The sequence below is a fragment of the Vipera ursinii genome (assembly GCF_947247035.1).
Source record: "Vipera ursinii genome assembly, chromosome: 2".
Lineage (NCBI taxonomy): Eukaryota > Metazoa > Chordata > Lepidosauria > Squamata > Viperidae > Vipera > Vipera ursinii.
Window position 1 is genome coordinate 262213083 of NC_139513.1, and position 27923 is coordinate 262241005.

The 27923-nt window shown below is 41.9% G+C and overlaps 1 protein-coding gene across 2 annotated transcripts; it reads right to left on the reverse strand.

Moving 5' to 3' along the window:
- Positions 1-1571: 1571 nt before the first annotated feature.
- Positions 1572-23581, reverse strand: GCNT4 (glucosaminyl (N-acetyl) transferase 4). Of its 2 annotated transcripts, none has more exons than XM_083357288.1 (2): positions 23308-23581; positions 1572-2970 (listed from the first exon to the last, which is right to left on the reverse strand). In XM_083357288.1, the coding sequence occupies exon 2, from the start codon at positions 2967-2969 to the stop codon at positions 1605-1607; it is 1365 nt and encodes a 454-aa protein (XP_083213414.1). In that variant the 5' UTR covers position 2970; positions 23308-23581; the 3' UTR covers positions 1572-1604. The 2 variants fall into 2 exon arrangements, with proteins under 2 accessions (XP_083213414.1, XP_083213413.1); XM_083357287.1 differs by lacking the exon at positions 23308-23581 and adding an exon at positions 3241-3358.
- Positions 23582-27923: the final 4342 nt, after the last annotated feature.

The following is a 27923-nucleotide window of genomic DNA, read 5'->3' on the forward strand; positions in this document are numbered from 1 at the left end:
TACTGGTTTCAGATTGAAAAAAATGAGGTAGTGTAAAAACAGTAGGAAGATTCTACGCTTGACCCTATTTTGAAAGCCAAATATTAATTATACGCTTTTTAAATTTATTTTTAATTTAGTTTTTTAGCATTTGGTGTACATAGCCAGAGAAGCCTACCCTGCTTTGTACCGTAGAATAGTTCTGGCAGCCTAAGATTTCTTGTACATTTTGTTCATGCAACTACTGCCTAGCTGTGTTCATGGTTGTTGGGTCATCCGGACTTTCGTCCACCGATCTTGCCTCGCATCTGGGCAGGATTAGCTCTAACCTTTGTTCAGGTTATCAATCTTTTTTTAAAGCTTTAACTGTGAAATAATTTTTTAAAAAGTGATCGAGTGAGGAAGTGTTTATGATGTCTTATCAAAACATGCTGTGCCTTGTAATACCCATCAGAATTGTAGTTCTGCATTTTGTATAGAATTTATTCACCATTTTATTTGTAATACTTATTGCAGACTTGCATTAACAATGGTGGCACCAGCAAGATGAGAGAACTGCATGTAAGCAACATCACTGACTTTGGTATCTTTCTTTCTTACAGTTTTGGCAAAGGAGAAATTTGTGTAGAAAAAGCATTATCTACAGCTCTCATTGCTCCAGAGAATTTTTCAAATATATTAAAATGATAAAATAAACCTTATTTAAATAATTAAATTATAATTACCCAGTGTACATACATCCTTAAATATATAGAAAGGCTGATTTAACATTCAACATACATCTCATAATTGCATATACAATTTAGTAGTTTTCATTCATTTTGCATAGATTTAATCCATGATTGTAACAAAATTCAAGCTCAGTCCTTGTAAACAAGACAGTAAGCAAAAGTACAGATAAAATCTAATCAAATGTTTTACATGAGGTAAACCAGTGGTTTTGAAAGTGTAGACAGTCCTGGGGCTGGATAAAGGTATAAAAAATTAATAAGAGACAGGAATTTGTGCAGATAAAAACTCCACATCAGTCAAAACCTGAGGGAGCATTGAACACCAACCAGAATCCTTTCTCAAAGCATTGAATAGCATTTCTGGGATAGCATCCTTTCTTCCTGCTCACTTTGGCACAAAGTTAACCTACTATCCCTTTTTAGAAGACATGGCCTCAGGAAACAACCTTTGTCTCTAATCCTTTATTGTTGAAGATTGTACAGAGAGTCCTTGTTTACTAACCACAAGTGGGATTGGAAACTCAGTTCTTAACCACAGGAGTCCCTAAGTAAAATTGCACCTGGCTCGTGATCTTACTTCAGCCTTCTTTTGCTTTTGCAAAAGTTGTAAATATCAGAACTTTTACTTTTCCATTACCATCATAACTGTGAGTGGGCACTAAATGAAATAGTCACTAAATGAGGGCTACCTATAATCTCTGTCTCAAGGATTTCAGGCAGAGTTAATTGCTCAGTGCTCAACTAGAGAGTATCTTATTTTAGCTTCGCATGGAGAAATTTATCAGCGTTTTGCCAAGATAGACCAGAGTTTCCCTTACAGGTATGTCTCTGACAAGCAAAAAAACCCCTCCATCCAGCAATTCCTCACAATCTACTCATAATTATTCCATATTGCTAGGGGACACCCGTAAATATTTTGTGTAGAACATGTTTTTTAGAAGCTAAACTAACCCATTGCTTTTGGTGTTCTGCAATCTTTTCTGCCAAACATTTTATTACAATAGGGTCCACTTTTGAGTCAAACTTGTTGGCAAACCAATGCCCGTAGTTGAGGAGCCATCTTAGTTCTGCAGCTCCATAGATGCACACGCTGCGAAGATGTATACCAGTGCAGGGAGGATAGAGATCGTTCTCATAGTAGTTCCATTTTACTAAACGAGTTTTGCTCTGAAGATCTGTGATATCGTGAGCTTCTCTTGAAATCTGTCCAGGTACTCCAGGTATACGAACAAGAGTTGCCCAGAAATGTTCATCAGGTGAATAAGTATCCTTTGACCATTCCAAAAAATCTTGAACATGGGAATTGCCAAGAATATACTGTACAAAAGCTCGACATAAAACGAAGTAGGCACTGCCTACAAAAACTTCAATATTGTGTGGAGGTGGACGTTTTGAAATATAAGTTATCTCTGGCATCTTCATATGTTCAAAAGGTCTATTTATAAGTTTGTAGTGATAGGTAAATCTTTTTTTTTTACTACTGCTTGGTCTGACAGTCTCCAACATGTTACTTCCGTTAAGTCTCTTAAATTCATATACCAGCTCAAAGTTTGATTTCAGGGGAAAATCTTGGCCACACAAATTAATTACAAACTTCCATGGAACTGCAGATTTCAATAAATCAGATAAACAATTCAAATCTGCCTGCAACCTTGAAATATGGGCATACTCAACCACTTCCAATTTGGATGCAATGAATATATTGGAGAAGCATTTGGCCAGATTCTCCAAAGCCTGTTTGAAAGTATTAGAAGACTTTTGATCATAATGAATACAGTAGACATTCTGAGTACTATATATTGTATGAATGAGCCGCTCAACCATTATGGCATCTTTGTGAACAACCAGAGAATAAGCTAAAGGGAATTCTTCCTCTTCTGGTGAAACGGCTTTTAGGTGATATTCTCTCATTGTTCGGTATTCCTGGCAATTACTGGTCATTGCTACAACATCTTCATCTTCTAAATCAATAATCTGTTTTCCATTTATCACTAAAGACTTCCCAATCTCCACGGGATCTTGATCATAGATGGAGGAACAATTAATTTTATCTTGGCCATATTTTTTTCCATAGCTGTACTTGTTTTTCACAAATGATGAGGTACTTAAAAATGGTTCTACAAAGTACCTATCCTTGTGAACGAATGAAATCCAATCAGCTTCGAGGAGTTTAAGCAGCAAGAGCAGCACAACTGTTAAAAACAGTATTAAAACACGCAATTGTATTGGACAAATATAGGAGCATTTGCGTTTCTTCATTCTGTGAAAAGAAAGAATCAAAGGCAAATTAAAGACCATTCTATCTGTTTGTAATCGATACAAAAGTTAGCAACATAACTATTTCAGGGATAACATAAATGCATTTCCTTGTATTTCTCTCCTACAATTTGCCAGCAAGAGCCTATAAAACGCATTAACACCTTGAAAAGGTTTGTTTTCTTGATTCAAAATTTTCTAGTCTTACCTAAGGAATGAATAATCTATGATCTACATGGCCAACTCCTTTCCTTCGCTTTCTTGTTACACTTACTCTAAGTATTGCTGATCATAACTGCCCCTTCTCCATCCCATTCAGCAGAAGTGACCACTTATCTTCCCTATCAGAAGCTGCCTCAGTTGCTCCTACAAGAGTGAAAAATGATTTCAGCATGCCTGTATTACAGAACACAAAGTTTCATAAAATCAATTTTGGAGTAAATCCCGCCCAAAATATTACAGGAAATAATGTTAGATAGACAGTCAAGAAATCCAGTTTGGTCTAGTGCAGGGGTAGGCAACCTTGGCTCTTTTATGACTCGTGGACTTCAACTCCTTCTGGGAGTCATAAAAGAGCCAAGGTTGCCTATCCCTGATTTCTAGTGATAAGGTATATAAATCCTTCCATTCTCCACCATCCAAGCTACTTGGATGAGAAGCAAAACATCTTTAAAGAAGATACAAGAAAGTTCAGTTGCCTCTTGAACAAGCACCTTTGGGACAGTGCTGAAAAAAGTGACATGACCGCACTTACGACTATCGTAATGTCCCCAGTGTCATGTGATCCAAATTTGGGTGCTTGGCAACTGGCATGTATTTATGACAGTTGCAGTGTCCTAGGATCATATGATCACCATTTGTGACATTCTCAGCTGCCTTCCAACAAGCAAAATCAATTTGGGAAGCTAGATTCACTTAATAACCATGAGATTCACTGAATGACCACAATGATTTAATTTAATTTAATTAATTTAATAATTTAATTTGTATACCGCCCTTCTCCCGGAGGACTCACGGCGGTGAACAGGGCAATACACAATAAAAATAGAATACAAAAATTAAAAAGCCATTAAACATTATGCCCATAAAATTAATACCTATTAAAATTAAAACTATTTATAAAAACCCAACCCCATCCCGTCAGACCAGGCCAGCTTGTTCGAAAAAGAAAGTTTTGAGATCGCGCCGGAAGGAGCGAAGGTCGGGGGCCATCCGGAGCTCAACCGGTAAGCGGTTCCAGAGGTCTGGCGCGCCCACAGAGAACGCTCTCCCCCTGGGTGTCACCAATCGACATTCTTTGATCGGCGGCACCCTGAGGAGGCCCTCTCTGTGGGAGCGCACTGGACGGAGGGAAGTTGACGCCGGCCGCAGGTGTTGCCGTAGGTAATCCGGACCCATGCCATGAAGGGCTTTGTAAGTCATCACTAACACCTTGAACCTCACCCGGAGAGCAACCGGTAGCCAATGCAGCTCGCGGAGCAAAGGTGTAACATGGGAGTATCGGGAAACTCCCAAGACAACTCGCGCGGCTGCATTCTGCACCAGTTGGAGTCTCCGGGTGGACCTCAAGGGCAGCCCCATGTAGAGAGCATTACAGTAGTCTAGACGAGAGGTCACGAGCGCATGAGTGACTGTGTGCAAGGCATCCCGGTCTAGATAGGACCGCAACTGGCGCACCAGGTGAACCTGGGCAAAGGCCCCCCTAGTCACAGCTCCAATATGCTCTTCCAAAGAGAGCTGTGAATCTAGAAGGACCCCCAAGTTGTGGGCCCTATCTACGGGGGGTAATAGCTCACCCCCCATGGCCAATGATGGAATAATCGGAATTTCCCGGGATGCTGGCATGAACAGCCACTCAGTCTTGTCAGGGTTGAGTCGAAGCCTGTTCCTCCCCATCCAGACCCGGACTTTACTTCATTACTGCAGGATATACAATTGACACAACTCACTTAACAATTGCCTTGCTTAGTGATGGAAAGTCCAGTCCCAAATGAGATTTTAAGTTGGGACTACCTATACATATTGTGTATCTATATGACTTACAACAAAGCAGATGTTCAATTGAGACATTGTTTTTAATAGGCAGTCAGATTTTTTAGATGCCTGCAACACTCTATCGTAGCAAACGATCATGGATCCTCAAAAAATTAGGATACTTACAGTAGCTCAGTTCTGTCAACTTATTTAAAACTAATAAACCTGTCACGGCCACATTGGAGCCTGGTTCAGAGGAGGAGGGGGAATTGGAACCAGGACTGTCCAATAGGGATGGCACATCTTCCTTGCCATGTTTGGAGCAGCCAGGGGCTGAGGACAATGCTGTCCCAGGGCCCCTCAGGCATTGGGGGAAGTGGTCAACTGGACAGGGATATACCTGCCTTCCCAGACAGAGGGGAGGATTGGCTGCTGATAGGCATTGGTGCCGACAGGCAGCAGATCTCTGATGAGAAACACCTGCCTTCTCCACTTGATCCAAGGGCATGGAGAGCAGAGCGGAGGTAAGCTCAGAGAAGGGCTGCAAGGCTGCTCGGGAAGAGGTCACCCTACCCCTCCTCACAAGGAACACCTGGAATGAAGTGACTTAAGGAAGCCGTGGGGAGTTAGTCTTTGCCAGGAACAATTGTTTGTTTTGGATTACACTCCCCCAGCTTTGATTCTGTTTTTATCCTTGCTTCGAGGACTGCTTTTCACTTTTGCTTTGAGGACTGCTGTTTGTCTTGCCCTAGCCTTGTGGACTGCTTTGCTTTACCTTCAAAACCTCCTTTTATCTTGTCTTTGCCCTGAGGACTGCCATTTCTCTTATACCTGGACTTTGCTTGTGGACTTTCCTGATAATATATGGGCTCTGTTTGGGGGACTGAGGATGGCTGCCTTCAGGGTAGCATGGGGTGAAGCCTTATTGATCTTTGGAGGGTCGTTTGTTGAACACTTCTTGAGGGTTATAGAGGACTCTAAAGGCCTGCCTTGCCTTGACCACTTGGGTCATAACAAAATGAAAGAATATTTTTTTGGTAAATATCTGCATTAAAGGGATTTAAATGAATTTTCCCTTTTTCTGCCATTCTTTTCTTCAAAAATAATTTCTTAATCCTAAGGGCTTATTGGTAAGAAAGTATGAAGGCATTTTCCTTCTCCATTTTCCCCTGCCTTTTAGAAAGGTTTCTTATATGAATAAATGGTAGAAAGGATCATTATAACAACTGGTGAGTCATGCTACCAACTGCTATCATGTCAGTCACATTTCGTAAGTGCAAGTGCCTCTGGTAAATTTTGCCTTGTTTTGTCACAGTTCTAATTATGCTATCAACAAAGACTTCAGTCTTCACGCAGTACAAGAAAGCTTAAAATATTACAGATTTTTCTCCATAGAAATAACTTCTGGAAATAAAAAGCAACCCATGTGATGTATATATTATTGCCATATGTGATTAATCATGTATCAGTTCTTCGCAATTTCTTATGTTGAGGTAATAATTTGAAAGAGGAAAATGCAAATATAATAAGTTTATTACTACAAGTTCCCTTGGGGTTAGTTTTAATGGAATATGTTTTATCACTAACAGATTTTAGTTTAGTAATCTAGTACAGGTAGATTCATTTACAACAGATCATTTAGTGACTGTTTGAAGTTACAACGGCACTGAAAAAGTGACTTATGAGTGTTTTTCACACTGATGACTATTGCAGCATCTCCACGGTCATGTGATCAAAATTGGGATGCTTTGGCAACTGACTCATATTTATGACGGCTGCCATGTCCTGGAGTCACGTAATCACCTGTTTTGACCTTCTGACAAGGAAAGTCAATGGGGAAGCCAGATTCATTTAACAAATTAGTTACAACAGTGTTATTAGCTTAACAACTGCAGTGATTCACTTAACAACTATGGTAAGAAAAGTCGTAAAGTGGGGCAAAATTCACTTAACAAATGTTTTACTCAGCAACAGAAATTGTGGGCTCAATTGTTGTCGCAAGTCGAGGATTATCTGTAATTTTTGCTCTCTTAACTGAAATTTGGCACTTTCAAATCTTGCCCTGTCCCCTAATTCCCTATTTTATATACTGACTAAACTTTCAACTGCAGATCCATCAGACTAGACATATAGTGTAATAAATGAAGTGAGGTATTTTTGTATATATGTGAAATACATTTCTCTTCTCACAAAACCTTCCAGATGTTAAATTTTATGGTGTCTGCCCCCATGGACAGAGGCTTTTCCATGGTTGCCCCACTCTCTGGGCTTTTTCTGTCATAGAACACCCAGAACGGAGTTCCGGCACCTTTTTTGGATGGAACCTTGTAGGGTAGGCAAGACGGGTTGTATGACATGTGTGAGTTCCGGCACCTTTTTCTTTTACAAAAAAAGCACTGCCCACTCTTACTTTCTGTCATTTCTTGCAGAGTTTAAACGGACTGTAAAAAAATCTTTAACTTACAAGTGGCCCCTACTTTAAAGATTAGTATGATACATGTCTATTCAATACTAAATTCCATTTCTATATTTCTTACTCAGAGGTTACCACCAGTAAACATAGTCCTTATTTCTTAGGAAACTATTAAGCTACATACTTTTAAGCTACAAGTTTGCTTTTTTTTTAAAAAAAAAAACCATCTGTTGTTTTATATTCTCAAATAAGTATGAAATGTGCTGCATAATGTAAGGTGCAACTACACCTTTATTTTTTCCTGGAGAAGAGGTAATAAATATTTTTTTTCTAAATTTGAAAATATTGATCAAAGTAAATTAATTACAGTGTCGATGTGTGCCACATCTTCTCCATGTTAGTAAATCTCTCATAGCAACATTTTATTGCTTGCAAATAACTTACTTGTTAGGATCAGGTTTCTTTCAACTTAAAATCTTATACGTATAGTGGAGTACAACTCTGCAAATGATCATCATCTGTGCTTGTTAAATCATGTTTTTATTGGCACCATCAGTTGTTATTTCATTATGGTTTGCATAAATCTAAAAATCTGATTCATAAAGTTTTATTACATGAATGGAAGACTATTAAGATATTAAAGATACTTTAACGTGCAGTTCACTACTGTTGAGAAATGCAACACTAAGAGATAACACTAAGTTCTGTTTTGAGGGACTGAAGTTATCAAAATTATTAAGATGTATATTTTTATTTATGAAGCTATGAGTACATTAATGCTCTATGAGCTGTAAGTCATGAAAACCTATCCCTTTTAGTAAAATGTACTAGTCTGAAAAGATGCTACCAGACCCTGGATTGAGACTCTGTGAGTTTGGAGGGGAAAAAAAAACCTGGAAAAAATGTCCAAAAGTTCTTCTCCAAAGACAAAATAGTAGTTTTTATTTCTTTGTTTATTATACAGTTGAGTATCCAAGCTATGAAGTGTAAATTGTTTAAAATATGTTTTAACTTTATTTACAAATTATAAATTACAAAAAAATGAAAGTTTCCAAATACACTAAAATAACCCACATAATTAAGAACATTTAAACTTAAGAGAAAAAAATTAATAGAACCCCCCCCAAAGGAAGAGTAATTTTTTTAAAAAAAATCCCAAACTAAGAAAGAAAGAAAAATCTACATTTTTGAGAAAGAAGCAAGCCAGCACATGTGACTCTAATGCATGGGTGTCAAACTTGCCTCGTCATGCGATGTATTGTGACATATCATAACTTTTTTGCATTGCCAGAGCTGGGGTGGGCACGACCTCCATATGATGCAACTGGCCCATGGGCCGGCAGTTTGACACCCCTGCTCTAATGGATCAACTTTAACTATGACTTCACATGCCATCCAAACATAACTGATAAAAGGGTGTGTATGCTCAACCTCATATACAATTTTAAAATTTACATTATAATATTACTGAGTTTAAACCATGTGCAGTATGTCCATACTTTAATTAAAATAAATGCAATAATGTTGTTTAATAATTGAAAAGATTGATTACAAATATACAAATCTACATCTATAATACTCTTATAAATAGTTACTGATTTAATAACAAGTGCCATACACTACTATAACATGATCGGTTCAAAGTATTATTGTAAAATATCGCATAGGAAAACATATACCGTACATTAACACATTAAAAGAAAAAGAAAATGTGAAACACAAAGTACCTACATTTCAGCAAGTTTTATATTCAGAGTTTTAAATATCTTTTGGAATTTTCTTTACCTTTCCCCTCACTTTGTTTAATGTATTATAGGAAATTGTGCTGTCACCATCTGGTTTAGTGGATTATATCAGCATAGTGTTTTTACCTCTTTCTATTACTTGCACCAATACTATATTGTCAGATGTCTCTGATTAAAAGTGCTTTATCAAATATGTAGTTATCTTACATGAAGAATAAAGAGCAACATTTCTGTCTGTGAAGAGAAAAATAAAAAGAGGTTAAGATATTTTAAAATATTTACAATTCCATTCTTGCTTTCCTGTCTAAACTTAACTTTTTTTTAAATCCCATTTATATCCCACCCTTCTCCGAAGACTCAGGGCGGCTTACAATCTAAGCACAAATCAATGTGCTTAGCAATAGCCTTCATTCTATGTATATGCCTGCTTATTAGGGCTTCCCCCCCCCAAGCGGCATTATTACAAAGTCACCTTATTGCCCCCAACAATCTGGGTCCTCATTTTACCTACCTCGGAAGGATGGAAGGCTGAGTCAACCTTGAGCCTGGTGGGATGCGAACCTGCACTAATTGCAGGCAGCTGGTGTTACTTAAGGAGGCATTAGCCCACTGCTCCACCAAGGATCTAACTTGTGGTTATTTTGTGTAATATAACACAATACTTCATACTATCATACTATATATTAAATATATATGGCAGCTGAGAAAAAATATCATGGTGAATAGTTACATATTCGTGTGTGTGTGTGTGTGTGTGTGTGTGTGTATACACACACACACACACACACATACATACATACATATATACATACATACATACACATGAATATGTAACTATTCACCATGATATTTTTTTCTCAGCTGCCATATGTATTTAATTTTGTACTACACTGTAATTATTTCTAATTGTTTGATGATTTTTCCACCACCCAGAGCCACTTGTTGGCAATAGAATTGAAGAAACAAAACAGCACATTGTAACATAAACAACAGAATTAAAGAACAGACATTTTAAGACAGCTGTTTGAATAACCAGGATTTATTTACACAGTAACTGAGCACAATTCATTTCAATTGCCCTGTATTTATCTTTTATTTCACGTCATTCCATATGGCCTATGGCAAGCAAATAAATCTTGCAAAACCACTGGCTTTTTCAGTTAATGGCGAAAACATACACAGAGATGAAAATTATTACTACCAATTAGTAAAAAGAGGGTGGTTTCTAGTTTCTATCATGCTTCAGATACACACTATATGCAAAATATTTGCTACACTATATTGCTGTCATGACAATGAAAACCTATACCATTTTATCCCTTTTTATAACTAAACTATTTACTCACTGGAATGATGCGGGGCACTATTTGTGCCTGTTAATTGCTAAATATGTAGTGGAATATTACAGCAATGAGAAAAATATTTTTTACGGTATCTCTATAGTGATTCATATTATTCTATAAATCTGTATTTTAGACCAAAACATTCATCTCATACCCAAACAATAACAAATAAACCACAATAAATATTTTTTTAAAAATCATCACCCCTAAGAGTGTTTCCACAATCATCTCTTCTATCCAATTTGTGAATATCCACTGTCAGTAATAAGCACAATTATTAATGACTACACATTTGGGACAGCATAACACTTTAACCTCAATCAGTTTTTAAATTTAAATAAATGCATTTAAACATATTTTTCTAAGTACAGTTGCAATATAAAAATGATTTTGACAGAAAGAAAACAATAAGCTCCCCCCACAAACACAAACACATACCCCTCAACAACAGGGCTTGAAAACAAGCCACCCAGATGTTCTTGCTTAATATACTCAGCCTATCTTGAAGAGAACACTTGAGAGAGAAGCAAGTCAGCACATGTGACTCTAATGGATCAACTTTAGCTGACTTCACATGTCATTCAAACATATCCTATAAAAGTGGGTGTGCATGCTCAATCTCATATAGAATTTTAAAGTGTACATTATAATATTACTGTGTTTAAACCATGTACAGTATGTTGTTAGCTGCAAAGCCATGTCCAACCCATCGTGACCCTATGGACAACGTTCCTCCAGGCCTTCCTGTCCTCTACCATCTTCTGGAGTCCATTTAAGCTCACGCCTACTGCTTCAGTGACTCCATCCAGCCACCTCATTCTCTGTCGTCCCCTTCTTTCGTCCTCAATCTTTCCCAGCATTAGGCTCTTCTCCAGTGAGTCCTTCCTTCTCATTAGGTGGCCAAAGTATTTGAGTTTTAGCTTCAGGATCTGGCCTTCTAAAGAGCAGTCAGGGTTGATCTCCTCTAGGACTGACTGGTTTGATCACCTTGCAGTCCAAGGGACTTGCATGAGTCTTCTCCAGCACCATAGTTCAAAGGCCTCAATTCTTTGGCGCTCAGCCTTTTTTATCGTCCAGCTTTCACTGCCATGCATTGCAACTGGGAAGACCATAGCCTTGACTATACGCACTTTTGCTGACAGGGTGATGTCTCTGCTTTTTAGTGTGCTGTCTAGATTTGCCAGTAGTAGTTCTCGATCCACATACTGCTGAAGTCTAGCTTGTAGGATTTTAAGCATAATTTTACTAGCATGAGAAATGAGTGCAATGGTGTGATAGTTTGAACATTCTTTGGCACTGCCTTTCTCTGGAATTGGAATGTAAACTGATCTTTTCCAATCCTGTAGCCACTGTTGAGTTTTCCAAATTTGCTGGCAAATTGAGTGTAGCACTTTTACTGCATCGTATTTTAAGATTTTGAATAGCTCAGCTGGAATACTGTCACCTCCACTAGCTTTATTGTTGGCTCAGCTTTTCTAAGGCCCACTTCACTTCACATTCTAGGATGTCTGGCTCGAGGTCAGTGACCACCTCATTGTGATTATCAGGGACATGTATAGTTCTTCTGTGTAATTTTGCCACCTCTTCTTAATCTCTTCTGCCTCTTTTAAGTCCCTGCCATTTTGGTCCTTTATCATGCCCATTTTTGCATGAAACTTTCCTTTCATCTCTCCAATTTTCTTGAAAAGATCTCTGGTCCTCCCTATTCTATTGTTTTCTTCTATTTCCTTGCACTGTTCATTTAAGAAGGCATTCTTATCTCTTCTAGCTATTCTCTGGAATTCTGCATTCAATTGGGCGTATCTTTCTTTTTCTCCCTTGCCTTTTGCTTCCCTCCTTTCCTCAGCTATTTGCAAAGCTTCTTCAGACAGCCATTTTGCTTTCTTGCATTTCTTTTTCGTTGGGATGGTTTTGGTTGCTACCTGTTCTACAATGTTGCGAACCTCTGTCCATAGTTCTTCAGGCACTCTGTCTATCAGATCTAATTCCTTAAATCTATTTGTCACCTCTACTGTATATTCAACAGGGATATAATTTAATTCATACCTGAGTGGCCTAGTGTTTTTCCCTACTTTCTTCAGTTTAAGCCTAAACTTTGCAATGAGAAGCTCATGGTCTGAGCCACAGTCAGCTCCTGGTCTTGTTTTTACTGACTGTAGAGCTTCTCCATCTTTGGCTGCAGAGCACATAGTCAATCTGATTTCTGTGTTGACCATCTGGTGATGTCCATGTGTAGAGCCGTCTCTTGGGTTGTTGGAAAAGAGTGTTTGCTATCACCATCGTATTCTCTTGACAAAATTCTAATAGCCTGTGCCCTGCTTCATTTTGTACTCCAAGGACAAACTTGCCTGTTATTCCAGTTATCTTTTGGCTTCCTACTTTAGCATTCCAATCCCCCGTGATGATAAGGACATCATTTTTTGGTGTTAGTTCTATAAGGTGCTGTAGGGCTTCATAGAACCAGTCAATTTCATCCTCTTCAGCACTGGTGGTTGGGGCATAGACTTGAACTACTGTGATATTGAATGGTTTGCCTTGGATTCGACTTGAGATTATTCTGTCATTTTGAGGATTGTAGTCCAGTATTGCTTTTCCTACTCTTTTATTGACTATGAAGGCTACTCCATTTCTTCTGAGGGATTCTTGCCCGCAGTAGTATACCTGATGGTCATCTGAATTAAATTCACCCATTCCTGTTCATTTTAGTTCGCTGATACCTAAGATGTCGATGTTCAGTCTTGTCATCTTTTGTTTGACCACGTCCAGCTTTCCTTGATTCATGGATCTTACATTCCAGGTTCCTATGGAGAAAACATCTTTACAGCATCGGACTTTCCTTTCACCACCAGACACATCCACAGCTGAGCGTCCTTTCGGCTTTGGCCCAGTCACTTCATTCTTTCTGGCGCTACTAGTACTAGCCCTCTGCTCCTTTTGTCAGAACTCTCTGCTATGACCTTTATATCTTGGGTGGCCCTGCACGGCATAGCTCATAGCTTCATTGAATTACGCAAGCCCCTTCACCACAACAAGGCAGTAATCCATGAAGGGGTATGTACAGTATGTTCATACTTTAACTAAAATAAAGGCAACCATGTTGCTTAATAACTTAAAAGACTGAATACAAATATACACACAATCTTTGTAACAGCAGTCTAAAATAGCAGCTGTCATATAACCGCAGTTTGAATACAACTTCATGTACTGTAGATAACTCAGAAAAAGTAAGTAAACAAAACTATGGTAGATCTGGGGTGAATCTGTAGCATGGGAGGACATGTTTATTTGCAGTATTGAAGTATTTACATTCTGAATTTGAAGCTGCTACGGCAGGAAGCAATATTTTCCTACAGTTCCCCTAGATGTTGAATCTTGCTGACACAGTTGTTATAATACCCAGGGCTTTTTTTCTCATAGAACGCTCAGAACGGAGTTCCAGCACCTTTTGTGGATGGAACCTTGTAGCATAGGCAAGGCGGGTTGTATGACATGTGTGAGTTCCGGCACCTTTTTCTTTTACAAAAAAAGCACTGATAATACCAAATATGCCAGCCATTTCATTCAAGACAAGCTCCCACAATTCTTGTCACACAGATCTGATCAGTTATAACTTTACCTGATCTTTGTAATATAACTGTCCTTTGAACTGAACAATGCAACCAAGTTATAAGTGATCAAAGTTTAATCTATTAACAACTAAGAATACATACTTGCAGATACAATAGATTTAAAGACACTTTTATTTTTTCTTCAAGATAATCTTGATCACAACAGACAGATCAAAATAAAAACTAAGACAAAGACTTACTGATAATAATACAGGTAGTCCTCAACTTATGATCACAATTGAGCTCAAAATTTATGTTGCTAAGTGAGACATTTATTAAGTGATGTTTACCCCTTTTTATGACTTTTCTTGCCACAGCTGTTAAGTGAATCACTGCAGTTCTTAAGTTAGTAACATTGTTATTAAGGGAATCTAGCTTCCCCATTGACTTTGCTTGTCATAAGGTTGTAAAAAGGGATCACATGACCCCAGGACATTACAGCTGTCATAAATATGAATCAGTTGCCAAGCATCTGAATTTTGATCATGTGATCATAGGGATGCTAAAAGTCATAAGTCTGAAAAAAGGTCTTCCATGCTGTTGTAACTTTGAACCATCACTAAACTAATTGTTGTAAGTCAATGACTAGCTGTAGCCAATAAGAGTAACTTCCTTTTTAATCTTTATGTTCTTTATCATTATTAAAGATTCTACACAATTTTTTTTGTTGCTGTCTTTTTTCTTGTGTTTTATGTTAAACCTTTGAAGTCAAAGATAAGCCACTCAAACTGTTTGATTTTTGATAGCTCCTATTGTTCCATTCTTTCCTATTATTTTTGAGTATAGTACTATATTTTATTTTCTTGTATCTTCTTCCTGGCAGAAATGTCACTTCTTTTTGTTTTGCCTGGTCCATACTTCTGCAATCAAATGAAACATTGGTAATGCAATGTTTCCAGATTGTATTCCAGAATCCAGTATAAGCTTAATGTTGACTTCTTTAATATTTTCTAACAGAGCTGTGACCGGCTACCATTCTATTTGCCCTATGTTAAATCTGTTCCTTGTGTACATGGAGAACAATTCTATAGTTAAACAAGTCTATTGCACAAGTTGTTGGCTTTTATGCATGTAAAATATATTCTGTTATTGAACATAACAGTAATTCTGACTACCCCGTATATACTTGAGTATAAGCCGAATTTTTCAGCCCACTTTTTTGGGCTGAAAACTCCACTTCGGCTTATACTCCAGTCAACAAAAAAAAGAACTGTCCCTTCGTTCGGAACAGGCTGCTGAGAGAAGGGAGGGCTGGGCTCCGCACGGGCCGCGGGTCCGGCGTTCGCCCGCCGAACAGCTGATGGGCGCGGGCGTGGCCGGGCTGTCCCCAGAGCCGGGCGGGATCCACCGGCGTTCAGTGTTCGCCCGCCGAACAGCTGATGGGCGCGGGCGTGGCCGGGCTGTCCCCAGAGCTGGGCGGGATCCACCGGCATTGGGTGTTCGCCCACCGAACAGCTGACGGGCGCGGGCCTGGCCGGGCTGTCCCAAGAGCCGGGCGCCTTCCACCGGCGTTCGGCGTTCGCCCACCGAACAGCTGATAGGCGCGGGCGTGGCCGGGCTGTCCCCAGAGGTAAACTTCGTGACCCACCCAGCCCATGCATAAAACAGAAATGAAAACTCTTAAAAAAGTTTTGTGCGGTTAAATAAACAGCATTTGCATATTGTTTCTCCACGGAGCACCGACAAAATTCGCTCGAATTAAGGAATGCCAGTAAAAGAACAAGTCTGTGAAAGCGGGCGAGAATTCATTTCTTTTAAACCGGCTGCAAGTACCAGGAGCCAAAGGCAGCCTCTCCGAAAGCCTCACACTGAAAGCGGGCGAGAATTCATTTCTTTTAAACCGGCTGCAAGTACCAGGAGCCAAAGGCAGCCTCTCCGAAAGCCTCACACTGAAAGCGGGCGAGAATTCATTTCTTTTAAACCGGCTGCAAGTACCAGGAGCCAAAGGCAGCCTCTCCGAAAGCCTCACACTGAAAGCGGGCGAGAATTCATTTCTTTTAAACCGGCTGCAAGTACCAGGAGCCAAAGGCAGCCTCTCCGAAAGCCTCACACTGAAAGCGGGCGAGAATTCATTTCTTTTAAACCGGCTGCAAGTACCAGGAGCCAAAGGCAGCCTCTCCGAAAGCCTCACACTGAAAGCGGGCGAGAATTCATTTCTTTTAAACCGGCTGCAAGTACCAGGAGCCAAAGGCAGCCTCTCCGAAAGCCTCACACTGAAAGCGGGCGAGAATTCATTTCTTTTAAACCGGCTGCAAGTACCAGGAGCCAAAGGCAGCCTCTCCGAAAGCCTCACACTGAAAGCGGGCGAGAATTCATTTCTTTTAAACCGGCTGCAAGTACCAGGAGCCAAAGGCAGCCTCTCCGAAAGCCTCACACTGAAAGCGGGCGAGAATTCATTTCTTTTAAACCGGCTGCAAGTACCAGGAGCCAAAGGCAGCCTCTCCGAAAGCCTCACACTGAAAGCGGGCGAGAATTCATTTCTTTTAAACCGGCTGCAAGTACCAGGAGCCAAAGGCAGCCTCTCCGAAAGCCTCACACTGAAAGCGGGCGAGAATTCATTTCTTTTAAACCGGCTGCAAGTACCAGGAGCCAAAGGCAGCCTCTCCGAAAGCCTCACACTGAAAGCGGGCGAGAATTCATTTCTTTTAAACCGGCTGCAAGTACCAGGAGCCAAAGGCAGCCTCTCCGAAAGCCTCACACTGAAAGCGGGCGAGAATTCATTTCTTTTAAACCGGCTGCAAGTACCAGGAGCCAAAGGCAGCCTCTCCGAAAGCCTCACACTGAAAGCGGGCGAGAATTCATTTCTTTTAAACCGGCTGCAAGTACCAGGAGCCAAAGGCAGCCTCTCCGAAAGCCTCACACTGAAAGCGGGCGAGAATTCATTTCTTTTAAACCGGCTGCAAGTACCAGGAGCCAAAGGCAGCCTCTCCGAAAGCCTCACACTGAAAGCGGGCGAGAATTCATTTCTTTTAAACCGGCTGCAAGTACCAGGAGCCAAAGGCAGCCTCTCCGAAAGCCTCACACTGAAAGCGGGCGAGAATTCATTTCTTTTAAACCGGCTGCAAGTACCAGGAGCCAAAGGCAGCCTCTCCGAAAGCCTCACACCCAAAGACGCAGGCACGCCCACACCGAGGAACGCCGCCGCTGGCGAGGCTCGCAACATCTGGGGGGGGGCGACCGGCGGGCTAGGGCAAGGCTGCTCGCGAGCGAGGGGTATCTGTGCCGACACAGAAACGCTTCTCTCTCCGGGTGGGGGAAGGCTCGGCGGCTCCCTGGGTCTATATATGCCTCTGTATGCGCACGCCGCCTCGCGCTCCCGCAAACGAGAAAGAAAGAACGGCAGCGTCTGCGAGCCTCGCCAGCGGCGGCGTTCCTCGGTGTGGGCGTGCCTGCGTCTTTGGGTGTGAGGCTTTCGGAGAGGCTGCCTTTGGCTCCTGGTACTTGCAGCCGGTTTAAAAGAAATGAATTCTCGCCCGCTTTCAGTGTGAGGCTTTCGGAGAGGCTGCCTTTGGCTCCTGGTACTTGCAGCCGGTTTAAAAGAAATGAATTCTCGCCCGCTTTCAGTGTGAGGCTTTCGGAGAGGCTGCCTTTGGCTCCTGGTACTTGCAGCCGGTTTAAAAGAAATGAATTCTCGCCCGCTTTCAGTGTGAGGCTTTCGGAGAGGCTGCCTTTGGCTCCTGGTACTTGCAGCCGGTTTAAAAGAAATGAATTCTCGCCCGCTTTCAGTGTGAGGCTTTCGGAGAGGCTGCCTTTGGCTCCTGGTACTTGCAGCCGGTTTAAAAGAAATGAATTCTCGCCCGCTTTCAGTGTGAGGCTTTCGGAGAGGCTGCCTTTGGCTCCTGGTACTTGCAGCCGGTTTAAAAGAAATGAATTCTCGCCCGCTTTCACAGACTTGTTCTTTTACCGGCGTTCCTTAATTCGAGCGAATTTTGTCGGTGCTCCGTGGAGAAACAATATGCAAATGCTGTTTATTTAACCGCACAAAACTTTTTTAAGACTTTTCATTTCTGTTTTATGCATGGGCTGGGTGGGTCACGAAGTTTACCTCTGGGGACAGCCCGGCCAGGCCCGCGCCCGTCAGCTGTTCGGCGGGCGAACACCCAATGCCGGTGGATCCCGCCCAGCTCTGGGGACAGCCCGGCCACGCCCGCGCCCATCAGCTGTTCGGCGGGCGAACACTGAACGCCGGTGGATCCCGCCCGGCTCTAGGGACAGCCCGGCCACGCCCGCACCCATCAGCTCCCGCAGCCGCGCCAACTGCTGAGGCAGCCGTGGGGAGCCCAGCCGGTGGAACCCGCCCGGCTCCGGAGACAGCCCGGCCACGCCCGCGCCCATCAGCTGTTCGGCAGGCGAACAGCGAACGCCGGTGGAACCCGCCCGGCTCCGGGGACAGCCCGGCCACGCCCGGGCCCATCAGCTGGTCGGCGGGCGAACGGTGAACGCCGGTGGAACCCGCCCGGCTCCGGGGACAGCCCGGCCACGCCCGCGCCCATCAGCTGGTCGGCGGGCGAACGGTGAACGCCGGTGGAACCCGCCCGGCTCCGGGGACAGCCCGGCCACGCCCGCGCCCATCAGCTGGTCGGCGGGCGAACGGTGAAAGCCGGTGGAACCCGCCCGGCTCTGGGGACAGCCCGGCCACGCCCGCGCCCATCAGCTGTTCGGCGGGCGAACGGTGAACGCCGGTGGAACCCGCCCGGCTCCGGGGACAGCCCGGCCACGCCCGCGCCCATCAGCTGTTCGGCGGGCGAACGGGGCGGCCATGAACGGCCACGGAGCACACGTGCCGGCAGGGATGGCTGGGAGAAGGCTGGAGACGGCTTCCGGTGGTCGCGCAGCTCCATCAGCTGGGAGGCGGCAAGAAACAGCCGCCGGCGGAGTCAACGAGCAGCTCGTCATGGCACAGAATATAGATATGTTGCTAAGAAGGGGCCAAGCTTATACTTATACTCGGCTTATACTCGAGTCAATAACTTTTTCCAGTTTTTGGGGGTAAAATTGGGGGTCTCGGCTTATACTCGAGTCGGCTTATACTCAAGTATATACGGTAATTCATATAAATAGACGAATTATGAAGTTTGGAACTGTACCAAAGAAGCCACAACCCAAAACACATTTACTCTGCAATATATCCAGTACATGTAATAAATCATGAAGGTACATGTTTAAACTGCTCTTGTAAATAATGACTTAGTGTTGCAAATGTTTATTAACTCTGACTAAATAGCGCACTACTGAAGGTTCTACCAATTATAGCTTCTATTTTGTCTGAACCAACTTCTTAAAATGCTATGCACTTAGTGTTTGCATATCATGTGCACTTTATGTGTTTTAAAAACCAAATATTTAGACTTGGGGTGTCAGCTCACACATATGTTTACTTTGAATTTCAGCTTGTCAGCTTGTCAATAGATTATGTTGATGGGATTAATGGAAATTGGGAAAGGCTGGATTACATTATTCAAGAAGGCTATGCAGTGGTCTGGATTTGAAAAGATGATTCAGAAGGGTGCAGGGGCACATATCACACACATTGGCAACCTCTTGAAAACTGGTCTTTTTCTCAGAATCATACTATTTCAGCAAAATCCTGAGAAAATACATGTTTGGTTTAAGGAGGTACCAACAGGAACAAAGTGTGCATCAACATGTGCTTTGAATCATGTTTTTCTTTTTTTAATCCAGATTAACACATAGCCCTGCTGTTTAAATTAGCTTTTCCTTTTTTCTGAGCTTAGTTGTATCTGACGGATTTTAGATCAGAATTCACTTCATCAACACCATTTTCACTGTTATATTGCTACTATTTGAAAACTGGTGGTTCTAATTTATATTGCATTATTTAAAAACAGGATTTAAATGTATTGTTTAAACAAATACAAAGAAAAACCTTATTGTAGAAAAAATGCCATAAGCAAAAAAGTTTTCTTCCCAATCGTCCCAATTGTATTTCAAATATATACTTAGCATGCATGTAAGTCAATAAGCTCATTTTAATACCTCGCTTTGTTTAAGAAAAAATATGAATAAGCATTCAAATTTAATTGCACTTTTCTAACGTAAATTAATTCACAGTATGTACTTGTTTTTGCTGAGCCAAGCATTTTGGGAAAAAAGCCAGGCTTACTGGCTTTCGAATGACCTGTAGGATCAGGACCAACTGTACATTGGGGTGAGGGTGGGATCATTCCAAAGAGCCCACTTCCTGGATACCCACTAGGCAGTGCTTTTTTTGTAAAAGAAAAAGGTGCCGGAACTCACCCATGTCATACAACCCGCCTTGCCTACCCTACAAGGTTCCATCCAAAAAAGGTGCCGGAACTCCGTTCTGAGCGTTCTATGAGAAAAAAAGCCCTGCCACTAAGTGACATTGTTTCAGAGAAGGGACCTGAAGTGTGTCTTCTTTGTGGAGCATGTGGCATGGGGAGATACCTTTGGGACATGATGATCCTTAAAATTTCTCATAAATAACTATGCCAGGTTGATTATAGAAGGAGGAACAGCTAAAGCCAGATAAATTCCCTAAGTCAGACCTACACCATTATGCTCTGTTTGTCATTGGCTGCTTCTCTTGTTGGCTGGAAGTTGGCAAAGCCAGCAGAGAAAACCGATCGCCTTGAATATAACGAGTGGGATAGTTACAGACCAGGACAATGCCATCAGCAGTGACTTGGAACAGATGTAAACAAAAAAGGCAGCAGAATAGGGACTGGCAATGGGGACAGCAAGTTTTATGCTGCTGCTGTTTTACACTTTAACTCAGTAGATAAGCTACAAATTAGCCAAACACATTGCAGCCTTGCATGTTGTGAATGCTATTATTTATTTATTTATGTGCAAGAAAGGCTGCTATGGCTTGCTCAATTAACTGTTATTAAGATAAACCAAGTTTTAACCTGATATAGAGGCTTAGCAGAATAGAAAGTCTTGTACTAGATTAGCCAGAAGACCTCTAGATGCTCATGACTCCAGCACTGAAATTCTATTACAGGTAGTCCTTGACTTACGACCACAATTGAGCCCAAAAGTTTTGCTGTTAAGTGAGACATTTGTTAAGTGAGTTTTGCTCCATTTTACAACTTTTCTTGCTACAGATGTTAAGTTAATCACTGCAGTTGATAAGTTAATAACTTGGTTATTAAGTGAATCTGACTTCCTCATTGACATGGCTTATCAGAAGATTGCAAAAGGTGATCACGTGACCCAGTAAAGGTCATAACTATGAACCAGTTGCCAAGCATCTGAATTTTGATCACATGATCATGGGGATGCTGCAAAAGTTGTAACTATGAAAAATGGTCATAAGTCACATTTTTCAGTGCCGTTGTAACTTTGAATGGTCACTAAACAAACTGTTGCAATTTGAGTACTACGTGTAGCTGATTTTATCCTTTTACTTTCTTTCATAAGCATTATTGCAGAAAATTGGGCGGTTTCTTTCTCCATCCAAAAAAAGCTCAGTTTCCAAAGACAAACTTAATAATATTTAGTAGTATCTAGGATATCTGTTACTGAATGTTATTCCATAAATTTCTCAGTATCATTATTCAGATCACATATACTTCAAGAGCCACCAACTTATACTCTATAAAGTATAAAGTACCTATAAGTGTTTTCCCATAACTTAAATCCATTGTTGCATATCCTGCAGAGAGGAGATCCTGATCTTCTTCAGTGAGATATGATTGCAGGATTTGTAGAGCACCATCATATTCTCCTATCAAACTATTGAAGGCTAAATATGCACAGCTCCTTCACTCTCTCAGCATAAGACTTGGTTTCTAGACCCTTAATCTCCTTCACCACTTTTTCTGACTCTATTCCAAAGTATAGAATCCAGAACTGGACAAATCATTAATATTTCCTTTATATTAATGTTAACAATAACAAAAATAAATGTACTTATTTTAGATAATTGGGCACATGTATTGGCCTGGCACTACATACAGAAAATTGTTCCCATACTCCTTATGCAGACAAACAATGGGTCAGCATGAAGGCAATCAGAATGTTGCAAAAATTGAGGAAATCACTAGATGTAGCAAAGAGATACAGAAGATCCTCAACTCTTTGCTGCCCTCTAGTCTTCCCCTAGATCAGGGGTAGGCAACCTCGGCTCTTTTATGCTGACTCAGGAATTCTGGGAATTGAAGTCCATGTGTCATAAAAGAGCTGAGGTTGCCTACCCCTGATCTTGATTTTGGCAGTCCAGGTTTCGCAACTTTGTCAGCAGCCTGGATATGATTACAATCTGGGTAACTTCCTTAAATGATTCTTTCTGTGGAGAAAACATCCTCAGATGAACGCAATATGGAAATACCCTAATCCTTAACTTGCCCTGCAAGGTAATTACCACTGCATAGGACAACACATAGGACTACACAAGAAGAGGGCACGTTCATGCAACATGCTGAACTTGTACCCTGGCTGAGAAACCATAAGTGCTACTTATACGTACCATGCAAAGCTAAAATTAAAAAAAAAAAAACACCCAGCGCCATTAAACGTGAAGATCTGATTTACAGACTATACTAAGATGATGGCTTCTCCCAAGTCGTTGGTAACCATGGCTAATAACTTAGCTTGCTGTACAACCTGGTACAGACACCTATGAAGTAAAGTTATTTTCCAGGCACAGCATACAATGGAAGAAAGCGAAAAGGAGAAGGTTTTCTTCAGCCTGCTGTTCTAAGCAGCCAACCTCTTAGAGCCAGGCTCCCAGAAATTAAGCAAACTTAACATCTTGCATTGTAAAGACAGAAAGTTGCAAAGGTCTTAAAGGTAAAGGTACCCCTGCACATGCGTGCTAGTCGTTTCGACTCTAGGGGCCGGTGCTCATCTCCATTTCAAAGCCGAAGAGCCAGCGCTTGTCCGAGGACGTCTCCGTGGTCATGTGGCCGGCATGACTAGATGCCAGAGGCGCACGGAACGCTGTTACTTTCCCACCGTAGTGGTCCCTATTTTTCTACTTGCATTTTTACGTGCTTTCGAACTGCTAGGTTGGCAGAAGCTGGGACGAGTAACAGGCGCTCGCTCTGTTACGCGGCACTCGGGATTCGACCCGCCAAACTGCCGACCTTCTTACAGCCAGGCTAAAATTAAATTCGGGGAAATGGTCAGTCACATCCTCTGCAATCACAGGAAGCACCCAAGAACTGCCTGAGATTCCAAAACCAAATGCTGGCGAGCGAGCCAAGCCAAGACAATTCCAAACTGAGATTGGGGGGGGGGGAAGAACAAGGTGGAAAGTATTTACATTACCGTCCAGACGAAACTATTCCCAGGAAGGCGTTGAAGGCTGGCCAGCCTCGGTTTCTAAAGTGAAAGGGTGCTCTCGTTTTCTCTACTTCCAGCGGGACGAAGACAGGCAGATGGAAAGTTCTTTGCCTCTCTGAAAAGTGAACTCAACTTCGGAGAGCGCCGTCGCGCGGGAGGAGCGAGACCCTAGCTGGCTGCGGTCCGACCGGGAGGGAGAGCAGGGCGTCCCCCTGGCTTGGCCGCGCGCGCACTTGGCCGGTCCCCCTCTTGCCTTGCCGCCCCAGTTGGTGCCTCCGAGAAAGCAAGCGCGAAGAAACAGTTGCGGCTCCAAGTGAAGCTTCCGTGACGCGGGCGAAGGAGGCGCGGCGCTAGCTCTTCCACACCAAAAAGGGAGGAGCGCAACCGCCGCGGCATATTTTTTCGAGTCCGTCCCGGGCCGTCTCCACCAGCAACGCGCGAGGGTTTCGCCCCCAAGCGCACCTGCCAGCTGCGGGTTCTGGTGTGCCGCCGTCGCGGGTGCTCTACCAGCGTTTCCCAACCGTAGGAACTTGAAGATGCGTGGACTTCAACTCCCAGAATTCCCCAGCCAGCTATGCTGGCTGGGGAATTCTGGGAGTTGAAGTCCACGCATCTTCAAGTTCCTAAGGTTGGGAAACGCTAGTCTAAGTCTCCGGCCCGCAGACCTTCCTGATCCGCTTCGGTTCTTCGGTGAGAGTCAAGCGTTCGCTCCGCAGGACAACTGGCGTACGTAGCCTTGCAGCCTCGGTGCCAAAGCGCCTCCAGTAAAGCGCTCCACTCGCGATCTTGGTGACCTAAATATGCAGCATCCACGTTCTGGACAGCGAAGCCGGTTGTCGGTCTCATCCCTGTCGCGCCTTTTCCCCAGCCTAGACAAATGAGGGAAACCCTTCTAAACCTGACTTCTGGAATACTTTCAGCCTATTAAAAAAAAAAAACAACATAGTGGTGCCCTGGTCAAGTGACCTGGAAGGCAAGTGGAATGGGGGCTTAGCATGAGATTAGCCACTTTCTGAGCAGCTGCCCAATTGCCTCTTCCATGAGGAGACATTAAGGTTTTTTTTTCCTCGATTTTCTTTTCTGAAAGTACAGTTCTTCCTGAGAAACTAGACAAAGCCCTTTTTGAGACGTTAACCATGCCCACATTCCTGCTGCAGGCTAAGCTGCTGCTTATCCAACCACTCCCTTGGCTCTCCCTGTTCTCCATGTCTCCTAAGGTCACTCCCAGATACTATTATAGTGCTCTTCCAACATTTTTTTTAATGAACGACATAGGCAAGGGAAAGAAGGGATGGTCAGCAAATTTACAACAACCCCAAATGGAAATTTTTAACACTTTGGGAGAAAAGATCAAGTTAAAAAGAACTTTCCCAACAAAATGTAGTTCAGTGGTAATAATAATAATAATAATAATAATAATAATAATAATAATAATAATAATAATAATAATAATAATAATAAACAACAACAACAACAACAATAATAATAATAATAATAATAATAATAATAATAATAATAATAATAATAATAATAATAGTAATAATAAAGTTGGATGTAGTCCAACCCCCTGCTCAGGCAGGAAAAACTATACCATTTCGGACAAATGATTGTCTAATCTCTTCTTAAAAACTTCCAGTGTTGGAGCATTCACAACTTCTGGAGGCAGGTTGTTCCATTGATTAATTGTTCTAACTGTCAGGAAAGTTCTCCTTAGTTCTAAGTTGCTTCACTCTTTGATTAGTTTCCAGCCATTGCTTCTTGTCCTGCCTTCAGGTGCTTTGGATAATAGCTTGATTCCCTCTTCTTTGTGGCAACCTCTGAGATATTGGAACACTGTTATCATGTCACCCCTAGTCCTTGTAGAACAGGCATGTCAAACTGCCGGCACATGGGTCAGATGCATCACGCTGAAACTGCGCCCACCCCATTGCTGGCAATGGGGAAAAAGTCACGATACGTCACATGACATCACGTGATGTCGCAAGTTTGACATGCCTGTTCTAGAATAATATCACCCTAGTGATCTTGATCATTTTACCCTGACAACATTTAGCAGCTCTTAAAGGTCTGACTATTTTCCAAGTCTTTGTGTAGGGTGAAAACTAAGCCCTTGTTAAACAGGTTTTTTTTTGTGTACATTTGTCATCTGACCACTCACTTCTTTTCTGGTTTTTGTTTTCTTTTTGAACTTTAAGTTTCCCCAATTCATTAGAAATTGGGCTACCTTTAAATTGCTTCTTTGTATGCTAAAAAAACCCTGTTAATTTCCTCATCTTTAAGTTCCTGTAAATTACTAGGTTACTGTAGAGGCTACAATTAACTCGTTCAAATACTCCAGCTGTGGCACCTAGATCAGTTGGGCCATACAGAAAATAATAATAATAATAATAATAATAATAATAATAATAATAATAATAATAATAATAATAATAATAATAATAATAATAATAATTAGTAGTAGTAGTAGTAGTAGTAGTAGTTGGAAGGGATCTTGGAGGTCATCTAGTCCAACCCCCTGCTAAGGCAGGAAACCCTATACCATTTCAGACAAATGGCTGTCCAGTCTCTTCTTAAAAACTTCCAGTGTTGGAGCATTCACAGCTTCTGGAGGCTTGAGTAAATTACCAAAATGCTGCAGTAAATAAAATGTTAATTCTGCAAAAGTTTTAAAAATGATTTTTTCACGAAGGAATTGATTCAAGGTAAAATTATTATGACAGTCTCTTCTTAAAAACTTCCAGTGTTGGAGCATTCACAGCTTCTGGAGGCAGGTTGTTCCACTGATTAATTGTTCTAACTGTCAGGAGGTTTCTCCTTAGTTCTAGGTTGCTTCTCTCTTTGATTAGTTTCCATCCATTGCTTCTTGTCCTGCCTTTGGGCGCTTTGGAGAATAGCTTGAGTTCCTCCTCTTTGTGGCAGCAAATGAGATATTGAAAGACTGCTATCATGTCCCCCCTCGTCCTTCTCTTCATTAAACTAGACATACCCAATTCCAGCAGCTGTTCCTTATATGTTTTAGTCTCCAGTCCCCTAATTATCTTTGTTGCTCTTCTCTGTACTCTTTCTAGAGTCTCAACATCTTTTTTACATCGTGCTGACCAAAACTGGATGCAGATGTATGGGTTCTGTAATGAGGTAGAAAAAAATCAGATGTACAAGATAGATATTTAGGTGGCTCAGTAATAGTAGTTGTGAGGATGATCCACCAATGTGCTGCAGCTGCCAAAAGAGCCAATGTAATCTTAAATTGCATCAATAGAAACATAATATTGAGAGCACGTAAAATGATATTTCTGCTCTAAGCTTCACTGCAACTAGTATATTGGTCAGAACAATACAAGGATACAGAGGGACTAAAGAGAAGAGGCTAAATTTTATGAACTGGGTATGTTTAACTGAAAGAAGACTGAGGGGAGACATGATAGGTGTCTTCCAATGTTTAAAGGGCTCTCACAAGGGAAAGGGTGTGGATTTATTCTCTGTAATGCCCACCTGAAAGCAATGAGTAGAAGCTTTACAGAAAGAGATCCAAACTCAAAATAAGGAATACCATATTTTTCCGTGTATAAGACGCTGTTCAAAAATCAAGTGCGTTTTAAGAGCCTTGGTGGAGCAGTGGGCTAATGCCTCCTTAAGTAACACCAGCTGCCTGCAATTAGTGCAGGTTCACATCCCACCAGGCTCAAGGTTGACTCAGCCTTCCATCCTTCCGAGGTAGGTAAAATGAGGACCCAGATTGTTGGGGGCAATTAAGCTGACTTTGTAATAATGCCACTGGGGGGGGGGGGCGAAAGCCCTAATAAGCAGGCATATACATAGAATGAAGGCTACTGCTAAGCTTGTAAGCCGCCCTGAGTCTTTGGAGAAGGGCGGGATATAAATGGAATTAAAATTAAAAAAAATCAAGTGTGTCTTATACAAGTGCAGCATCTTATACACAAAAAAATAATGGTAACCCCTGCAGCCCAGGGCATGCCTATGTGGGTTCTTTACATGCCGCTGCCATGCCGCTTGGTGCAGTAGGATATCACTGGTCTGAAATGCCACCTGGTACTGGAGGATCGTGCTGCTCCAAGGATGCCGCTGGTCCCACTGAAGCCACCTTCTATGACCCGTTTTTCACCGGCGCAGCTCGGGCTGAAGCTGCAAGAGGCCCCGGGAAGAAGCCACCTCAGTACAGTGATTGACGGTTGAGGGGGTGGGCAGGACTAAGCCCACAGGGCGCCATCTGATTGGAGGAAGTTGCCTCCCTTGTGTGATGGTACTGAGAAGTACCAGTAATTTGGGGGCGTCTTATACAAGGGTGCGTCTTATAGACGAAATAATACAGTAATTTCTTAATCATGAGAGCTATTAAAAAGTAGAGCAGACTATTCCTGGAGTTAATCCATCATGGAGATTTTCAAGAAAAGATTGGACAGCCATTTATCCAGGATGGTTTGAGGATTCCTGTCCAGGGAATCAAAAAACTTTGAAGATCCCTTTCAAGTCTATGATTCTATGACTTCTAACTAAATTACAACAGGACAGAGTGGAACTTTTAATAAAGGTATCAGGCATTGTTAGCAATGGGAGATCCTTTTGAAGAAATTAAATAAAGG